The 20,892-nt window shown below is 48.8% G+C and overlaps 6 protein-coding genes across 6 annotated transcripts; 4 read left to right on the plus strand and 2 right to left on the minus strand.

Moving 5' to 3' along the window:
• Positions 1–185: 185 nt before the first annotated feature.
• KY384_007160 (uncharacterized protein) lies at positions 186–1,340 on the minus strand (the record flags this gene model as incomplete). Its single annotated transcript, XM_044815652.1, has 1 exon — positions 186–1,340. The coding sequence occupies one exon, from the start codon at positions 1,338–1,340 to the stop codon at positions 186–188; it is 1,155 nt and encodes a 384-aa protein (XP_044667526.1).
• A 1,844-nt stretch (positions 1,341–3,184) lies between these two features.
• Positions 3,185–5,048, plus strand: KY384_007161 (uncharacterized protein; the record flags this gene model as incomplete). The annotated part of the gene is made up of 2 exons (XM_044815653.1): positions 3,185–3,705; positions 3,764–5,048. 2 exons carry the CDS (start codon positions 3,185–3,187, stop codon positions 5,046–5,048), a joined length of 1,806 nt encoding a protein of 601 aa, XP_044667527.1.
• Positions 5,049–6,640: 1,592 nt separating this feature from the next.
• Positions 6,641–7,090, minus strand: KY384_007162 (uncharacterized protein; the record flags this gene model as incomplete). Its single annotated transcript, XM_044815654.1, has 1 exon — positions 6,641–7,090. One exon carries the CDS (start codon positions 7,088–7,090, stop codon positions 6,641–6,643), a length of 450 nt encoding a protein of 149 aa, XP_044667528.1.
• A 3,190-nt stretch (positions 7,091–10,280) lies between these two features.
• On the plus strand, positions 10,281–11,255 carry KY384_007163 (uncharacterized protein; the record flags this gene model as incomplete). Its single annotated transcript, XM_044815655.1, has 1 exon — positions 10,281–11,255. The coding sequence occupies one exon, from the start codon at positions 10,281–10,283 to the stop codon at positions 11,253–11,255; it is 975 nt and encodes a 324-aa protein (XP_044667529.1).
• Positions 11,256–11,658: 403 nt separating this feature from the next.
• On the plus strand, positions 11,659–12,501 carry KY384_007164 (uncharacterized protein; the record flags this gene model as incomplete). The annotated part of the gene is made up of 2 exons (XM_044815656.1): positions 11,659–11,713; positions 11,855–12,501. The coding sequence occupies 2 exons, from the start codon at positions 11,659–11,661 to the stop codon at positions 12,499–12,501; spliced, it is 702 nt and encodes a 233-aa protein (XP_044667530.1).
• An 822-nt stretch (positions 12,502–13,323) lies between these two features.
• Positions 13,324–20,626, plus strand: KY384_007165 (uncharacterized protein; the record flags this gene model as incomplete). The annotated part of the gene is made up of 6 exons (XM_044815657.1): positions 13,324–15,210; positions 15,261–16,604; positions 16,657–17,114; positions 17,464–18,433; positions 18,494–18,682; positions 18,791–20,626. The coding sequence occupies 6 exons, from the start codon at positions 13,324–13,326 to the stop codon at positions 20,624–20,626; spliced, it is 6,684 nt and encodes a 2,227-aa protein (XP_044667531.1).
• Positions 20,627–20,892: the final 266 nt, after the last annotated feature.

Consider the following 20,892-nt stretch of genomic DNA (forward strand, 5'->3'; position numbering starts at 1 on the left):
GCGCTGATTTACAACGAAGTAACTATATAGACTCTTTCAGCGTTTTCAATGTTCAACGAAGTCTACAGGGTGGCAAGAGCGTTCCATGGGCGTCCCTCATAGCTAGGGTGTATAATCCAAGCTCAAGATTCTCATAAATCTAAATGCACAATTCGAACGGTTGCTATCTCTGATAGCGTGGCCTACTACGAACTCAATACCTGCTTCGCAATATTCTCCCCAGCAGTCGCCACTCTGAAATCAGCCTCTTTATCATACTCAAACCACGAAAACCCCAAATAATTCGGACAAGCCGTCTTCGCCTCTGGACTCACCAATTCCTTAAACCACCCGTCCTTCAAACTCGGCCCAGCCCCTGTCTCCCCAATCACGAAAGGAATACTCGCAGAACTGAATTTCTGACAAAACGCCCCATAAACATCCGCAAATGACTGCTGCTCCTTGGGGTAGATGTCGATGCCTACCATATCTACCTGACCTTCGGTGGGATACCATTGCTGCAGATCGTCAGGGCTCCCGCTATTGGGGGACCAGAACATCTTGATCTTGGCGTTTGCTTTGACAGCGCGAGACATGGCTGCCCAAGACGTCTTGAAGGTGTCGGGATTGCCGTCGTAGTGACCGCCTTCAGAGCCGGAGGTGGTGTAGTAGTTCATTTCGTGCGCATAGCGAAGCCAAACTTCAATACCCTTAGTAGTGAACTGGCTAAGGACGTTGGCAACGCCTTGAGCCACTGTGTCGTCGACTTGAGACATGGAGATCGTGGGCATGACGGAGGCTACGAATATGGTGTTGGCGGGGTTGCTGATGTCTTTTAAATGCCCAAGAAGTTGTTGGTTGGAATCTGTGTAGGCGCCTGTGGTGGTGATTTGAGCATATTGACCGTCCCAGCACGAGGGGGCGCCGAGACTGCCTTCGATGGTTGAGAGGGAGGTGTCGCTGGGGAGCCAGCCGATTCCGATATCATTCTTTTGCTGACAGCCGGCGGGAAGTGTTATGCTTCCGCTTGAGATCACGGTTCCATTGGCGATATTTCCGGAGGCTAGACTTCCAGTCTGGCTGGGCGGGTAGGTGTCACTGGAGCCAGAAGCACCGTTTGAACTCGCTGGCTGTTGGTAAAATTGGTTTGCTTGGTATTGGTTCGCATTTCCGGTAGACTTTTTCTTCGAGTAATCATTTGAGTAATCGCTGGAATAGCCATTAGTATCCGATGGACCAGGCGGTGACGATGACCATGTGTTTGTTGGCTTGGCGCTGGATGACCACGACTTCTTTCGATACTTAGGTGAGGCAAGGATTGGGGCAATCATAATTGCTACAACCCATATTGACGCTTTCATACTGAAAACTGTAGCATGCACTGGACGACCTAAAGAAAATTCACAAATTGGAAAGACAAGGCTCTTCACATAAAGATAACCAAGCAGGACGCAAGCAAAGAGGGAACACAGCGACCCGACTTATAGGATCGAAGGATACTTTTCACATGAGAGGGGTCGGAGACTCCGATGCTACCATCTCAGGGGGGCATGCAAGGCTGAATGTTCATCTCAGAGCACGGTGATGATGAATTGTGGCACAAGACGCCAGGTAGATGCTGGTCATTTCCGTTCACACAACCTTGACGATCATGTCTCCCATCCAGATCGTAGGCTCGGTCACCAATGAGAGGCCTACTACTGGACGAGTGGCCAGGGGAAGGTTCCAAGTTAAAAGGTTCACTTGCAGAAGCTCTCGGACGGCTCAAGGCGAAAGTCTTGACCGGCGCATCTTAAAACAATGGGTTGTTTCGACTACCCTTCTTGCAAAATTGGGAATAGAGTGAGGAAGAAAAGACTCGATGAGCAAAAGCCAACGATGCAGAGGCTATTGCAATGATTTCGAGCCACAACCTCAGTAACCGTTGACTCATCCCCGTCCGAAGGAAATCACGTTTGCGAATACGACTGTAGGCTTGGTGTAGCATATCTGAACAGTGGGGGCGAGCGGCTAGTTTGGTTTCAAAACTGCGAGCGCCGCATGAAGGATGACGACAGATCAAGACTCGTGCCACCACAAGACGGTAGAGCTCAGAGCTTAGATCTCGGTCGGCCATTCTGCAAGCCTGATGAAAGTGTAAACGAATGTCGCCAGCGTTGATTCGGCCATGGCTCGCTTCACACAGGCTGAAACAACGGCAAATGCGAACAGCCTGCCCATCGTCAGGCCCCCACAGAGACAAGAATCTTCTCAGGCTGGGAGTGGAAGCTTGCATTAGATAGTTTGAGGTAGAGAACAGACATAGAGCTGCCAGATAGACGCTGAAGAAGGGGCGTGATTCAGCCAAAGTCTGATACTATTCGACATCCGACCGGCAGAATATGCTGTAGTATCATCACACCGAAGATTACAAGGTATAAGAAGGTCCCAAATCCAGAGGAGTAATGTGCAAACACGAACTCGTACGACCTATACACAGCATGGACTGCCTTGCATTGAACAGCAACATGTGATAGCTTGCCACAGTCATAGTCCGAACTGGAATGCAACCTGCACTGCGGTGATTGAGGTAGTGTGGTCGTCGAACGCATGGCAATTGGTATCAGACCTTCTGAGGACATGTCGTCAGCCTCATACTGGGTCATATTTGGTCATCCAGATGGTGTGGAATGAAGGAGAGGAGACAATTCTGCAGCCAACGGCTAGTGAACGCCGGACAGCAAATGTGGAGGCCTGGTTCTAGATTTTGCAAGCTGCGTCGTTGCGCTTTACCGCAGACGTCTGTAAAGTACCTTTGGTGGCATCCTTCGTCTCCCTGGCAGCATCCGGGCCAGTCGATTTAGTCCCTGATATGCAAAGGGTCAGCTGGTTCCTATTCCAGTCACCCGGCGCGACCCAGCGCCCTGCGAGGAAACAATCAACGAAACAAACCACGAGGTTCATTGTTGCGTCTCCGGAGACAGGTACTCGTTGCGCATGTCGTGAATAAGTATGCAACACCTTGCTTTGTCATGCATCTGCTTCTTTGGCGTCGATCTAGGTGAGCTTTGATATATTTCAAGGTAGGTGGAAGACTGTATTGGAACTCATATAGCTCTCATATTGCGCTTGGTCCGTTTTCAAAGTGAAGATCACCAACTTGCTCCATCCCGTCGTATTGTTTGCTGCTTACAATTTTCGTATCTCAATACGTACAATTTAGATGATGTTGCTCCTCGCGCTCTATATACGATTAGCTATACCGTATCTAGGTGCCAGAGGCCAAGTTTTGGGTTCCTTTAACCTCTCCCAGCCACAAAGTAGTGGCTGTCGTGTCATTCCTCTCGATTCCAAGTGGCCCACTTTACACGAGTGGGCAGCGCTGAACCAATCTGTCGGCGGGCGACTGATCGCAACTGTACCTGCTGGGTCGCCATGCTACAAAAGCACCTTTGACGTGAGTACGGGGGCGTACGATCTCTCCACGTATGATGAGGCTGCCTGCGCCACCGTCCAGAAAAGCTGGCATGAGCCTTTGTTTCATGAACAGAGTTCGTCGAGCGTCATGCAAACGTACTTTGCCGGCGATAGCTGTAATCCGATTGCCGATCAGAGCAATGGCAAGTGCGGCATTGGTAATTATAATCAGTACGCTATTGATGTTGCTGGAGACGACGATGTCAGGGTTGGACTAGCATTCGCGCAGGAACACAATGTAAGGATCCTGATAAAAAATACTGGTCATGAGTAAGTCGCTGAACATAATTCTTGATGCTTTCAGATTTGTCTGATGAACCATTTGTAGCTATTTAGGGAGGTCTACGGGCCACGGGGCTTTGGCTCTATGGACTCACCATTTAAAGGAAATCAGCCCGGTGATTACAAACTACCAAAGCAATGAATATACTGGTCCAGCACTCAAGGTTCAAGCTGGGATCCAGGTAGGTGAAGTGTATGATTTTCTCGAAAAGCAAGGCTACATGGCTATCGGAGGTGAATGTCCAACAGTTGGACTAGCAGGTGGATATATATTCGCTGGTGGCCACGCGCCCACGACTTCTAAGCTTGGCTTGGCCGCGGACAAAATTCTAGAGATTGAGGGAATATTGGCAAATGGCTCCTCGTTCACAGCCACGCCTGATAAATACCAAGATATTTACTGGTTTCTGAGCGGTAGTGGTTCCAGTGGTACGATCGCCTACGCCAAGTCAGTCACATTCAAGATCTTCAAGGACTTCCCTATAAGCGGCGCCATTCTCACCTTGCCCTACGCAGGTATCGTTACCGACGATGAATTCTGGTCTTTGGTAGACACCTGGCATACCCTCACTCCCAGCATTACTGATGCCGGTGGCTATGCCTACGCTTTCTACCAAACGGGGTATTTTCAGATCTGGCCGCTCTTCGTTCCAGACGTAACGAAGAAGCAAACCGCTGCTCTGATTCAACCATTCGTCAATCAGCTTGATGAATTGAAAGGCAAATATCCAAAATTAGCATACAATCTCACATCCTACACGTATCCTACCTTCAATCAAGCCTACAAAGCCCTCTTTCCTCCATTCCAGTCGGGCACTTATCAATGGACAAGCCGATTAATTCCACGCAATATTATCACTCAGCAAACAGACGCCGTTTCTCAGACATTCAGAACCCTCTTTGATGATGGCGCAACAATGGTTGAAGCAGTCATGAACCCGAATCTTAAGGTCGCTCAGCCGCTTAACAACTCTGTCCTTCCAGCTTGGCGTACTAACATCATAGATCTTGTCGCAGGCAAACCCTACAATGACAGTGCATCTTTCGAAGACAACACTGATGCGAAGAAGTATATAACGCAGCACTGGACGAGCGCTCTTGAACAATTGGCCCCTGCCAGTCAAGGTGGCGGCGCTTACATGAATGAAGCAGATCCAGATGATCCAAATTGGCAGCAAAGCATCTATGGAGAGAATTACCCGCGGCAGCTGGCCATAAAGCGAAAGTACGATCCGACAGGTGTTTGGTATGCCAAAACGGCTGTAGGGAGTGAGTATTGGGCCGAGGATGCAGAGGGCAGGCTGTGTCCAGCCGACCCAGCAGTCTCGTAACGTGAAATTCAATGGCAGATATCAATCGAAGGCGACAGAGTCTAAAGGCTGTGTAACAGTCGGGAGATGGATTCCAGTATGTGGGCTTTAGAGTTCGTGCTAAGTCCCACAAGCGGCTTAGACTTTTCATGATATTGAGCTGGTTGGATTGATACGTGACTTGTAAATTGAGAACCCTTGTCATCAAAATGGTAGATCAGACTGGTCCCCCACAAGGCGAATTGAAATACATGACCCCTTTTCCAATCGCGCAAGACCCTCTTCCGCCCAAACCCATCCACGATATCTCTCATCGCGAAAAGTCCTCCACGGAGAGAGCTACCTCTCGCTTCTCTCTTTCAGGAAAGAAAGCTATTGGTCAGCTCTACCACAGGTAGTCTTATCTGCGACTGAACATAGCTAAGTCACCGGCGGAGCATAAGGCTTTGGCCTTGTTTGCGCACGCCCGATGCTCGAGCACGGCCTTTCGAAGCTTGCAATTTTCGATATCGAAAATGAGCGGGGGTTTATCGCGATAAGTCATCTTGCCTCTCTGAATGAGAGATATGAGGGCAATATTGTGGGGGTGAGTGTTGATGTTAGTGATGAAGAGTAGGTGGAGAAAGCGGTGAGTGACATCGTGAGAGACTGGGGAGGAGTGGACTTGTTGGTAAGTTTTGCGGGTGTCACGGGGAGCAAGTTGGCATTCGAGTATCCGATGATGGAGTGGAGGGGGGTGAATGTTGAGGGACTCTCTTGGTTGCTAGGCAAGTGGCGCAATGCGTTTTCCGCTTTCTCCTTCGCTTTTTCTTGTGCTGTTCTTGTTCTTTTGTTTTGCCTTGTGAAGGTAGTTTACGTTACGAAGGGACTGCATTGCTCGAAACCGTTCGGCTTCAATGGTCTTTTCTGCCTCCATGCCAGGGTGTGTTGTGAGTACGCCACAACCGCACTCGGTTTCTGTGGTTTCCAAAGCTGCTGTGCATCATCTTGCAAGATCGCTGGCGGACGAATGGGTTGGACACAGAATCCGGGTGAATAGTATACCGCCAAGTATCATGAACACCAGGCTCTCCGGTGGTGAGGCACAGAAAGATCTTCGTAAGTTGTGGCTCGAGAAAAGTCCTATGGGAATAGGTGACCTGAAGGACTTGACGGGAGCCGTCTTGCTACTGTGTAGTGATGCTGGCAAATTCATTACTGGGACAAATATCAAGATTGATGGCAAGGCTTCAGTATCCTCCTGGTGCTTGCTAATTTCTTTGTGTAGGTGGATACACGCTCTTCTAAAGGCGCTCTATATAAGAATTTGTATTCTAACGAGTGGTACATTGCGGAGAGAACTTTATGTTCCGTCATTGATTGCTCAAAAACTCCCCCTTGTATCAAATCCCCGCTCGCGTATGCAGATGGATCATTACAGATTTCGATGCCCCAATGCCGCTTTAAGGAATCTTGATATGATAGAGGACGGCCGTTCATGGTTCATATATTCATGTGTCTCGGATGCTGCACGTTGGTAATTAAGACAGTATCAGAAGCTGTAAAGGCAAACTTATGTATCGAATCAGGGGGTGGAAGCATCTCTCCCCAGTGAGTCTAGGAGGTCAATCGCTTCATTTGTGTGTCTTGCCGTTCGTGGATGCTTGTTGTGCTTTCATAGCTGCTTGAAGCTTTGGGAAGAAGTCCCTAGCCATTATCGTGTCCGAATACTCCTTGGACGTCGTGATTTTTCGACCAGTTCCATCAAAGTCTAGAAGCCAGACATACTCATTGACGTACTTCCCAGCAGCGGTATCGGCTCGTGCGGTCAACCACATGCATACACGGCGGGCATCTTTGTCTTCGAGGATATCAGTCACCTTGAGAGAAAAGTTGTAGAAGATCGCCCGCAGTTGGTGGAGGGTCTTGGCGTACGCGGCGTTATTTTGGGGTGCATTGATGGATGATGGAATGAATTGACGAGTGCAGTCTGGACTGCGGTACGAGATTATCTTATCGACGTCCATATTGTTGAAGGCCGCCACAAGTGCTTCCGCAGTTCTCCGCTGGGGTGATGGTGACATGATAAGGGTGAAGAGAGGTAGGAGAAGATGGACTCAAAAGAAGGACTCAAAAGAATGCCTCAAACACACAGTCCAAAATATAAGCACCAAGTCTGCGGACACAGGTAGGAATTTCCACACTTTCCTCGTGACTGCTCATGACTAAATAGGTGCGAGGGGGCGAACCCCATGGCACACGAACCAACTCGTACCAACCCTAAGGCACGGGAACTTGGAACTTGTGAGGACCTAGTGTTCACAGGCGAGAAGGCGAAAGCTAAACTCTGGACCCGCCGGTCTGGCCAGCTGACGAATCCGACAAAGTACCGTCCCGTCATCGGTCCCAGATCTCGATTAGCGGCGCTATGTCCGTCTCGAACAAGTAATTGTGGTTTTGGCGACTTAGTGGCAGATACCTGTTTAGGCATCGAAGGCATGGCTTTATGCAGATCTTTCTCCTATTCAGGACGACGCCGCAAGAAGCTGCAGGACCGTTTTGGAAGCGATCTGCACAGCCCAACATAGCGTTGACCGAGGCTGTCGACGACCTCCAGCTTCCTATCGTTCGATATTTTTCAGTCTTGACCACTCAGAGCGCTAACGACAGTCGGGAATAGCCTCAGGAAGAAGCCAGCGCAAAAATGCAGTCTCACCGCGTCGGAGTAAGAGCTAGTCCTTCGAATCCTATCGTGATTGAGGTACTTGTCTGATAAAGTATCTCTGCGTATGAAAATCCTGAAGGGGGTTGGGTGCACCGCTGAGTACTTTCTGATTGGATTGCAGTCAGCACAGAGCTGCTTGGCCTGCGCGGCTTGCCTCGACAGCCTGATCTGTGCCTTTGGATCGATTCTTCTGCTATCATCACTCTTCTCCACCAAGACATCGGATGGACCGGTGTTGTATCGATGCTGATCAGTGTTGTCGCCAGGATTGAAGGCATGGTTAGCGACGCTTCTAGATCATGCTCACAAGTCAAAGCACGGCACTATCCACGACGTACGGGTACAAGATCAAAACAGGATTCGGAGACCCCACTTGCCATCGCATATTGCGTAAGCTTGCCGAGTCTTAGTCGCTTTGATATGGCAGAGGCAGCAGGGCTAGTGGTGGTAGCTGCAAGTCTAGTGGGTCTCTTCAACACATGCATACAAATCTTTGACTTGATCCAACTGGAGCGTGCTCGGTCCCGTAGTGACCAAAACATTGCACACCAAATTGGTTAGTTGAAATGTTCGATTCATGTTTTGGGATTGGTCTGTTGGGCTGGATGAACTGCTTATTACTGATGGCCCAATGAGCTCGAGAAGAGACAGTCGGTTGTGACGATGATGGCCTTGAGTTGACGTTTGTTTGGTGAAGGTGCTCGCTTCACAAGTACACATGGCTTATGGATAGAAAAGGAAACGGGCGACACTGTCCTTGCAACTACTGGCAACACAGGGAAGTACTTCGACAAGCTTTCAGGCGATTCCAAATGAGAAGGTCTCGACTAAGGGTCCCCCAGGACAAGGCTTGGCTGTGCGCTGGGCCGTTGCTGATCGTGGGAAGTTTGCGGAATTAGTCAAAGATCTCAAAGGCCTGATTGATGATCTTGAGGCTTTGACTCGGTCTCTAACAAGAACCGCTCCACGGGAGTCTGTTGCTGCCAATGGGATTGAGGACTTTCCCAATTTGGAAGGCCTAAAGATTCTGATAGACACCGAGAATGGCGAGAGCAATCTGATCTGGGACGCTGCAAATTCTCGACTTCTGTATGTGGAAGGCCAGACGACGTCTTTCTCTCTCCCACCAATCCAAGGTCGTGGCAGCAGCACCAATGATACCACTTTAGACTGCCAGCTCTAATTCCGAATTCACAACGGACGGAATCCAAGAGTCCGATTCGACTTTTGTGGACGACACCCCACAGAACCAACGGCTCACGACTTTTCATTGAGCTTCATTCACTCCCTCAGAGCTTGCTGTTGTGTATCCAGATACAGCAGTACGGAAAGACTCTATCCGACCATCGGCTCGGTCCGCACTGTCTGAAGCGAAACGCGAACAGACTTCGAATATCTTCCATCCTCTGTGCTCTCATCAAAGCCCTTTACTAAGAATGTCGTTCGGCAAGAGCTGCTATGTTGGCTCACAGAGCTGAAAACACTCCCACGACACCCTCAGAAGCTGAACGAGATCACGGAGCGGATCGCGGTCGAGGTCAACAGTGATGACTTGACGTCCCTGCTATGTTCACTCAGTGGACCTCCTGACAACACTGAGTGCAGAAGGCAACTTCTATCTTTTTGTGGCCCCTAGCCCAGGCTACCTTTTCAGGCCTCCAAAAGTGAGCTGTCTTACAAGAATTCATCATGCTGACATTGACTCGCAGGGCAGAATTCGCTGAGAAATACTAGAAGCTAGACGGACTCCTGCCCTGAAAATCTCTCTTATCCTCGTCTCTATCCTCTTAATGCTCAGCAAACCGTATCCTGAAGACCCCCTTAGTGCCAGAACAGCAAAATGAACGTAATGCATGACTGTATACCGAGTGAATTGGTACAGGAGCAACACTGTCGATTAGATATCTGCAACAATAAATCGGCCAATATCAAACTCCACCTCACAACCATATTTGGGCTAGTCACGCACTTTGAATACTGTATGCTATGCGAAGGACAGTAAAAAATGGAGATGGAAGACCGAGCTCTTCCGGGGCAGCCTGAGCAGCAAGCAACAGCACCACCAACCCTCCTCGATGATATAGCTCACTTTTTCAGACGAAAGATTACAAGCGTAGGACTGTACCTTGAATCAACCGGACTCAAATGTCCTGTTGACTAGCATGACCTCGTGCAATGCTCAAACCCGATCAAAGGATCTGACAGCTGGAAAGTGGCATCGGAGATTCTGCCCATGGTCATGAACGACTGAAGCAAAATATCCGTGCTTTCGATTGGTCCGAGTGGGAGACGATTGGACTTACGTCATCCATTTGGGCGCCACAACCACCTCGGATTCAAGAGGCTTCAATACTTAATGCGCTTACATCCAAGCGGTGTTACCAGTGACGTTCATTCCGGAGACAGCGTCCTCTGCCAGCGTCCACAAGATCTGATAAGCGTTTACTGAATGAGCATTTCGATGGAAGATATACTTGCGAATCCATTCCTCTCCTAGTTTGCCCTACCCAGCTCTTGAAAACAGGATTATCTGACTTGAAGAATCCACAATGGCAACAATTACAGGCAAGAAAGTAGGACCTATTGGCTACGGCTTGATGAATCTGACGTGGCGTGAAGAGCCCATACCCGACCCTCAAGCTTTTGCAGCGATGAAGGCGGCTTTGAGCGCAGGCTGCAATTTCTGGAATGCTGGTGTTTTCTATGGTTCTCCAGAAGCCAACTCTCTGCAGCTACTCAAGCGCTACTTCACCCAGTATCCTGAGGATGCTGACAACGTTGTACTCTCCGTCAAAGGCGGCAACGTTCCAGGCAAGATGGCCATTTCGGGCGCGCCGCAGAATTTACGCCGCAGCATTGACGAGTGCTTGGGTCTTTTAGATGGGAGCAAATCCATTGACATTTTTGAAATGGCCCGCCAAGATGCAGAGACGCCGTTGCAAGAGAGTATTGAGACAATAGCCAAGTACGTCAAAGAGGGGAAGATCGGTGGCATTGGAATCAGCGAGGTTACAGCTCAGCAAATTCGCGCCAACGCCGCTCTTCATCCTATCGCTGCAGTAGAGGTCGAGCTTTCGATTCAATCTCCTGACATTCTTGACAACGGCGTGGTTGAAACGTGCAATGAACTGAACATACCCGTTGTCGCCTATAGCCCACTTGGTCGTGGCTTACTGACAGCTTCCATCAAGAACCTCGATGACCTGGACCCCAACGATATCCGTCGACAATTGCCTCGCTTTAAATCTGAGAACTTGGGCAAAAACGCTCGAATGGGAACAGAGTTACAGGCAATTGCCAAGGCAAAGGGTTGTAGTCCGGCCCAAGTTGCTATTGCATGGGCACGATCATGGAGTAAGAAGCCTGGAATGCCTCTTATCATACCCATACCTGGCTCGACGACAGAACAACGGGCCTCCGAAAACGGCCAGCAGATCAGCCTCAGCGACCAAGAGCTGAGCGAGATTGAGGAGTTGAGGAAATCGACTGCTGTGGTCGGCGGGAGGTATCCTGCCGGTCACTAGAAGCCAAATCACAACGTACCGATGTGAGGTATTGATGATTTCGACCTCCACAATCACTGTAATGGATACATCATTTCGCGATGTTTCAAGTGTCTTATATCCCGCTCAAGCGCACGCGGGTTTGGATACTAGAAGAGCGGGCTTGCTTGCGCATGTTGTTTCACCACCAACAAAAGTCCATTATGTTTCCAGTGACGTTGAATGGCGCATGCGCGTTTCTCCGATTTGGTTCTTGCGCGGCAATCAATGTGATCGATTTACGCGAATGCCGTTGGCTTCTTGAAACATTGCTCGCTTCTTTATCGTGCTGAACGTACAAAAGCTGCATTATTTCCCGTGCCAAAAATAGGATGATGGTGCTTGCTCCTGGAGAATCGACGTTGACGTTCTCAGATATAACACCATGATGCTGATAGTATCGATCCTGATTATCGGGGCGCTTTCCTCTCCCTTTGTACGTGGGCATGGCGTTCCGATTGTTATTTCACCAGGTCTCAACCTCACTAACCCGTCTCATCCTCCTGTGGACTGCAACAATATTACAACAGGCATATCAACAAGCTGCTATGCTGATTTGAATGAAACTTCATACCTTGTAGATTGGAACGAGACTTATCGATTGGAAACTTGTGCTCCAACGCAACTCTGGTCAACGTGCTTTCTGAATCTCGCCTACACAAACAACACACGACAAACAATCACTCGAGCGAACATCACCGCGCACGATTGTTCTAGTCTTGACGGCAATTCTTCTACCAACGGTTGTCCTCCGCCGCCAGCGAACGCGACCCTCTTCACATCACGATCCTATTACGCCGTCTTGAACATCTATAACGTACAACACCATATCTTCGTTTGGGCTCAAGCAATCAACGCTTCCGCTTCACTTCCCGGCATCGCCGCCATCGCCGCCCAAGCGGTCCCAACGACGCCGAATTCGCTGCTGCAAAGCATCATCCGCGAATTCGGTATCAATCAGGCCGCAGATGATGCGCTGGTGAACTTGCTTGATACACCAAGCATCAGGCCTACGCCACAGATTGTGAATGGAGTGAGCGGTGGCCCGCAGCATCCGCTTGATGCAGCTGAGACAGTGCCGCTAATGGTAAATCGATTGGCGGATGTGCTGCTGCTTGCGATGAGGAATTTTGATGTCTTTCTGGGTGTAGTGAAGAATGGGTCGTACTCGACCAATGATTTGGCGCTTGTGGGAGAGCTGGTGACTGTTTTGAGAGGCACTCCGTAAAGATGGATCGTTCTGTGAGTTCTATCTTAATGCTCGCTATGAAGGAGCTTCTGCCAAGGTTTTTGATTTCATGCATGTGTATCCTCCTTGCCATTGTACATAAATCAGATAATATGCTGCCAAGTCGTAAGGCAATGATGAAAAGGCACTGGCATAAAATCACGCGCGTCCATCTCGACCTGTTGTGATAAAATGTTCGAAAGGGGTACTGGGATGCTCCGGAAATTTTGATTTGTCAACGGATTTAACAATAAAGTCCGGATCCTACTGCTAACGCGGCGGGTGGATTCAGTATGACGAGCAGCTGTTCGAATGTCTCTCAGGTTCATGGCAGCCAGGAATAGATGATACCCTCACCATAAGTTGATAGTAGTATGAGAGAGACGGAAGACTCGGAGGATAGCATCTTCGAGCTCACACCTCCGTCCTATCTTTTCGAGCGACTAGCCCTAATCCCAAATTTCACTTGGGATCAGACATGTCGACCTTTTCATTCTGTCAGTCGAACGCGATGCCCTTGTCTTTTACATGACTAATGAACGCATCTAGACCTACGATAACTGGCACGTTTTTGGCACACAACATGCCAGGGGCAATGCTTCCGGAACCTCCTCCAGTCACGCCAGAAGTGATTCTGGCCCACGCTCTCCAAAAGTCGAAAATCGAATCACCCCAATCCTACGGCGCGATACTTCCTACCAAAAGTTAGACGAGAACACATCAAGTACATCATGGGGGAGTGGAGTTTCAAGGCCTGTCGTGGCCCGCGTGACTACCCATGCACTTCGCATCGAGAGGGAATACCACTTATGCAAAGCCTTCATGAATACTGTCGATCCGAATTGCTCTCATGTACCAAGATTGATCGATCTGGTCGCTCTTCCCCATCGACCTGAAGATGAGGATACCCTTATATGTTCGATTTTCGAGGCCCCAGGCCGCAATTATTTGAAGGATTTAATTGACTTTGGCCCAGCCTGGCTTGGAACTCCAAATGTGCCCACCATCGATGGGGCTTCTTACGTTGACGGTGGCTGGGATATGTCTAATAGTGTATCGCAGAACGTACCCCTAACTACTTTCCTTGACTTCGCTATTGGAGCTTGCGAATGTCTAGAACTCATGCACCATGGATTGAAAAGCGTTCATGGCGAGCTCAGGGCAGACGCATTTCACTACAATCAAGAAACAGGCTCCGTGAAGCTCATAAATCTTGGTGCCGGGCCAAGGTCCTTTGAAAATGGTCTGACGAGCAATCGATGGCTTGCACTCTCACAAGAGCTTGGTGTCAAGCACAAGCTGCAATTCATTGCACCGGAGCAGACAGGACGTATGTCTACCGAACCGGATTCAAGAACAGACATCTATTCCTTGGGAATTGTCTTTTGGACCATGCTAAGCGGTACACCTGCATTCGAAGGTCAAAGCCCGATCGATGTTATACAAGCAGTTCTCGCACGCCGGCTGCCCGCAGTATCTTCGATCCGCCTAGACATCCCGGATGCTGTCTCGAATATAATCCAGCACATGACCCAGAAACAGATTGTGGACCGTTATCATTCTGCGAGTGGCCTCAAACACGATCTAATCGAAGTGAGAAGATTGCTTGGGGATGGGGATTCTGATGCATTGGCTAAATTCCAAATCGGCACAAAAGATGTATCTTCCTTCTTTCTTTTGCCATCACAGCAATTTGGCCGTGAAGAAGCGCATAAAACATTGCTGAAAGTGATCGACAAAGTTGGTCACCGCCGTCATTCCACAGACCCGACAATCACAGGCCTCCAAGGACTGGAAGCTGAATCGACCTCGGCATCTTCACATAGAAACAGCGAGGATCTGGTAACTCAATCAAGCGAGACAAGTTCAGTCACCGGCAGCACTCCAGCAATAGAGCCTCATCGATCAGACTCACTTCAACAGAGTAGTAGGTCAGGCGAGATGCCTAAATTAGGCTCCGCCAAAATGGAAGGTCACACTTCATTAAGAACGGGACTCTCTGGCTCAGCAAAAGGCACCACCCGGTCAGATCAATTCCCTAAGTCTGCAAAAGTGTTAGCTCAAGCGCCTCGACGAAGAGGAAGTCATGGTTCTCGCCGGAAAAACCGTTGCGAGATCGTGATCATTAAGGGTGAAGCTGGTGTCGGAAAATCTAGCCTCATGTGTGATGTACAGCCACGGCTCAGAGATTTTGGCTATTTCGCAACAGCAAAGTTCGACTTTGCGAAAAAAGCACCATTTGAACCCCTCTTGCAGGCCTTGGGCTCCCTCTTCCGTCAAATCTTCTCAGAGAATGATGTCAAGACTGACTATCACCAGTTGGTTGCAAACGGCATACGCCCTTATTGGCCAATGGTATGCGCTATACTAGACCTCCCAGAAAGCTTGCTATCAGATACTAGGTCGTCCAGAGGCGTGCCTCATGGGCTAAACTTACATGGCTTTTCAAGATCGTCACAAACCGAGTCGACAGATGCTGGCAGCTCTTTAGGTGGCCAGAATGTTAGTGTGACGGCCAGCGAAATGTTGCGAGGCCCTACAATCAGCGCTCGCTCCATCAAGTTTACCACGGTATACATAGAGATATTGCGAATATTGTCATCCTACAAACTCATTTGCCTTTGCATTGACAATATTCACCATGCAGATGAAGAAAGTCTCGAGTTGCTATCCAACATCATGGAAAGAAAATTAGGCATCATAATAATGGTAAGGCAATTAAACTCCGTAAAAGTTGAAACCCCTACTAATATGCTTAGGCTACCTGTCGCGCGACCGAGATTTCTGCTACTACCAGCAAAGTCTTCAGTCATAGCAGCGCAAATTTGACCGATATCAAGCTTGAGCCTATGACTGAGAATACAGTCGTGGATTACGTTGCTGCCAGTCTGTCACGCCCTCGTGATTACGTGTTGCCACTCGCCATCGTGTGCCTGGAGAAGACTGGAGGTAATCCTTTCTACTTACGTCAAATGCTTGAACTCTGCTACAAAAGAGGGGCTATATATTATTGCTGGCAGCAATCAGCATGGTGCTTTAATCTAGACCGAGTCTTCGCGGAGTTCCAATCGCCACAGTATGGTCAGCAACTCAACAAAGATTTCATAACGCAAAGGCTACAAGATTTACCGTTCAGCAGTCGATCAATCCTTGCTTGGGCATCATTGCTAGGAACGAGCTTTTCGTTTCGTCTCATGCAGCGGTTATTGAGTGGCGAAGGATACCATACTGACGACGATAAACAGCCAGACTGCCCGAGGGCAGCTGAGTTGTCAAGTCCGCAAGCGGTTCCAAATCTAGTCGAAGGGCTTGAAGCTGCATTGCAGGCTTACATATTAGTTCCAGGAGACAGCGACGATGAATACAATTTCTCACATGATAGGTATATCAAAGCGGCTGCTAGCTTACGCGAATGCTCAAACACAGAACGAATGCATTTCATTGTGGTCCAAACGATGATGAAATATAGCCAAGATGATACTAAAGCTCTTTATGCAAAGGCCGAGCATGCGCTGAAAGCAGCGAATATTATCAAAAATCGTATTCAACACAGGAGACCTTACCGAAATCTTCTTGCAGAGGCTGCAGATAGAGCCATTGAATCTGGTGCCAGACCTACTGCTTTGCAATACTACGAGACATGCTTAGATCTCTTGCAGATTAAGCCATGGGCTGAGAATTTGGAAGATACCGATTATGAAGAAACTATGAAGCTTCACATTAAGGCGGCAGAGCTATGTTGGCATCAGGAAAAGCTGTCACGGTCCCAAGAGCTATTAGATGGAATATTTGCTAATGCTCGCAATGATGCATTGAAAGCTCAAGCATGTATCGTCCAATCCAAGTTACTTAGCCACCAAGGGAATACCAAAGGAGCTTTGTGTGCTTTGAAGACGTCCCTCCTGGAAAGTGGTTGCAATTTCACCACGCAGCCGACATGGGACGACTGTGATGAAGAATACTTCAAGGTCAAAGAGCTATTTCAGCAGAGTAGCATCGAAAGTACAGTCCATCGTCCAGTCAACTCTGAACCCCTCATGATCTCGATGGGAGCCGTCCTGATTGAGGCAATCAGTGCCTCTTTCTGGACTGACGCTTTGTTGGTGAGTGGCAATCTTCTGACATATCATTTACAGCAACTAATGCCCAGCATAGTTCTATCAGCTCTGCGTCCAGGCGGCAAAAATGCAGCTGACATATCATCAGACGTGCAGCCAGAGTGGACTCGCCCTGGGATACTTCTCCACGGCAATCGTTGTACGTCATGGGGATATCGCTTACGCTTTGCAGATGTATGAAGCCTCTCAGAAGCTACTGGACCTGAACAAAGACCCTTACACTCACGGTAGAGGTCTCGCCGTGGGTGGGCTTTTCATGGGACACTTGTCTTCTCCTCTTCGAGAGACCGCTGAGATCCTATATGCATGCATTGACTACTCGCAGGTCTCAGGAGACAAACATCTAATGCTCATTGGCATCGCTGGTGTTGCATGTATTAAGCTTTGTTCAGGCGACAACATGAGCGACGTTGAGACTTACTGCACAATTGCGGCCGAGGATTTCGGTGACTGGACATGTGATCTTAGAGGTGGCGTTTTCATTGTGGGTTGTCGGTAAGTCTTACTCTCAATCAAGATCGACCCCTTGCTTGCTTGACACGAACCGAAAATGCCAGTTAAGTTTGACCTTGCAATCATACGTCGTGCAAGACTTTCAGAGCATTTCTTTGACCTCAATTACTGCTGCAACCAAGTTTTCATAATAGCTGATGTTGAATTTGCGCTTTAGACAAGTGGCACGAGCTCTGATGGGCAAGACCTGTACAGACGATCCACACAATATATTGACAGATGATGATCATTCTACCAATGAGTACCTTGACGTTGCGTCTAGGCGGAGCTCTAATGCTGAACGGTCTGTGAAAGCCTAGCCACCCAAGTCGATCATCATTGACAAGAATAGGCCTCGCATGATATATGGGTCTTTTATGCTCATGGCCTTGTACATTTTCGGACACTATGATAAAGCTACTCAAGTCGGAAACGATATTATACCTCAATTAGATTCACTGTGGGGTTTCAGGACTACGCGAATGGTCTACTATTATGCTGCACTAGCTATCACTGCAAGGCTTCGGGAAGATTCCTCTCTGCAGGTGCAAAAAGAGGACTTGCTAGGGATCGTCGCAAAGTATCAGGCCAAAATCGAAGAGTGGCAATCACATTGTGATGCAAATTATCTCATGTGGGCATTACTAATCAAAGCCGAGCTGTGTGAATTGCGACACCAGTATCACGATTCGATTCAGGTCTATGAGGCGGCAATAGACCATGCGCAATTGTACGACTTCCACTTGGACCTCGCCGTCATCCTCGAGAGTCAAGCTTGCTTCTTTGTGCGCAGAGGGGCCAGACGAGCCGCAGTCTCTACAATGAAAGCCGCAATGGCAGCATATTCTCGTCTTGGGGCTGCAGGTAAGGTCGGGCAGATGGCCATCAAGCACGAATTTCTGCTCAGTAGCTTCATGGCTATGGGCAATCAAGATGCAGCTGTGCAGACAGACAACGGCATCTTTGGCACGCGCGATATCATTCAGCTTGAGGCGGACGACAGGGATGAATCAAGGATTCAAAATGGAGTGACTGCAGCAATGAGGACAAAGGCTTGGATAAGCCCGGGGCTTGAGGATCAATCCACCGGCCAATCCACGACCGGAAAAGATCTAGGACTTGACATACTGGATCTTACCAGTATACTCAAATTTAGTCAAGCCATTTCCTCGGAATTGAACATCGACAAGCTGTTGATCAAGATGACAGAAATCATCATATCCTCTACCAGCTCCCAGGCTGACCTAGTCCACATAATTACTAAGAACGACGACGAATGGTGTGTTGCAGTAAGTGGCAGTCTTGATGGTATACAAGCAAACGTAAGACTTAGCCCGGGCAGCATTCTGCCCAATCCCAATCATCACTAATTATTGCGAAAGGCTGTACCACTGCAAGACCTTCAAAATAGCGCTCAGCAACAGATCATTGTCTACACTCAAAGATTTCGAGAAGTGGTCTTTGTACAAAATATTGCCGAGGACGAACGATTTTTGAACATCGGGTTGCCTAGATCTGTTCTTTGTTTACCGATATTACAAGGCAAGGAGATGCTTGGCGTGCTTTACCTGGTAAGCTCTTCACACTAAGATCGTTGGCGGTGGTAGCTAGAGTGCTGCGTTCGAGCCACAATATGCCCCGAATCTTTTGTTTCTCAGACATACACTAACTTCAAATAGGAGGGAAAGCCGCATTCTTTCACTGATAGAACGCTCAATGTCTTGCAACTCTTTTGCAATCAGATATCGATATCAATATCGAATGCCCTCCTATTTCGTAAGATTGAGAAAGTCAACGCGTCAAACGCAAGCATGGTCACTTCTCAAAAGCGCGCTCTTGCTCAAGCGCGGGAAGCAGAAATGAAAGCCAAAAAGGCAGAAGCAGAAGCGATGGAAAATGTTCGACTCAAGGAAGAGGCCGCGAGGGTGAAGTCGATATTTCTTGCTAATGTCTCTCATGAGCTTCGCACACCTTTGAATGGTGTAATTGGCATGAGTGAGCTTCTGAAAGGTACAAACCTAAATGCAGAGCAAGATAGCTATGCCAATAGCATTCGGGTGTGTGCAGGTAAATTAAACGTCGTCATAGTAACAGAGAATCAGATACTAATTTACCTAGACACCCTCTTAACCGTCATCAATGACATACTCGATTTCTCCAAGCTTGAAGCTGGAAAGATGAAGCTTCACAGCGTGCCTCTCAACTTGAAGAGCACGATTATAGAGGTCGTCCGAGCGTTGTCGTTCACAAACCTGGAACGAGGTTTAGAGACCATCGAAGATCTTCAATTGGATCCGTATCAACTTGTCATGGGCGACCCTGTCAGACTGCATCAGATATTTATGAATCTCCTTAGCAATAGCTACAAATTCACCTCCAAGGGGTCAGTCACGGTCAGCGCGAGGACATTGCGCGAGGACGAGAATAATGTTGAGGTCACCTGTGGGATCACAGACACGGGCATTGGAATCTCGCAAGAACAAGTCAACAGGCTTTTCAAACCATTCTCGCAGGCTGATAGCAGCACCCAAAGGTCCTATGGGGGCAGTGGCCTCGGTCTGTCCATTTGCAAAGCTTTAATAAACGTCTTCAACGGCAACATCTCTCTGGAAAGCCAATTGGGACGTGGTACTACCGTTTCCTTCACCATAGTCTTCCCAAAGGCGCCGAAGACAGCGAAAATCGGAGACCTTAGTAGCGTACCAGCCCCTGAAGCCTCGGTGGCCATTTGGTCTTCGGACAAGATATCCAGGGAGAAAGTCCACATCGACATATCCAAGATACCGCGCGAAAAGCTTCGCGTATGTGTAGCAGAAGACAATCCAATAAACCAAAAGATTGCCGTTTCTTTCGTCGGTAAACTCGGCTTCAAATCCGAGGCCTTCAGCGATGGCCTTCAAGCAGTCGAAGCGCTACAACGCGCATCGAAAGAAGGCAATCCCTTCCACCTCGTCCTGATGGACTGCCAGATGCCCGTACTAGATGGATACGACGCCACAAGGTTGATACGAAAAGACGATGATCGTAAAGTACGCACAGTACTTATCATTGCGATGACCGCATCCGCTATCCGAGGCGACAAGGAGAAATGCCTCGAGGCAGGCATGAACAATTATCTTCCGAAACCCGTGCGAGCCGCAGTATTGAAGGAAATGATAGAGAATTATATGAACCCGCAAACCCCGCAGCCACCGCTTGGAGACATAACGGCAGTGAACGGTGCCGAAACTCATGACTCAAAGACGACACCAACGCAGGAGAGCCAGTCAGCGAAGCGACCGACGTTTCTGCAGCGCATGAATAGTAGGAATGATGGGTCATCGTCGGCAGAAACGATCAAGAAAACCGATGACAGTAAGACACCCATGCCGGAGGAGATGTCAAAGGATGTATTCGCCGAAGGTGCTGCAGAAAAGAGGCCGTCGGTTACGGCTCTGCACCGCAAGATCGGTGATAGCAAGGACAGCGACAGCGACGTATCGCCTCGGACCAGTCGGGCTCGGGTGCCTCACTAAATATACTCTCATGGAATACCTTTCGTATGTAAGATATCGGAAGCTGCATATTAGCGATGGCGTTCACAGGAGGACGCGGCTCTTCGAGCCCTTCCCATCCACGTATTTCGGTTTGATGATTTTGGAACGTTCTTGAGGGAGGGTTGGGCATAGGTAGGTAAATACCGGGGGAGCGCAGGAGCAACAGCACTGCTTTGTCCTCGTCTTTTGTGCACAACGATACCCCGTATTTGATGAGTAATAAGATAGACCCTTTGAATTCGAAG

This window comes from Bacidia gigantensis (genome assembly GCF_019456465.1).
Source record: "Bacidia gigantensis strain McMullin 20006 chromosome Unknown contig_255, whole genome shotgun sequence".
NCBI classification, from domain to species: domain Eukaryota; kingdom Fungi; phylum Ascomycota; class Lecanoromycetes; order Lecanorales; family Ramalinaceae; genus Bacidia; species Bacidia gigantensis.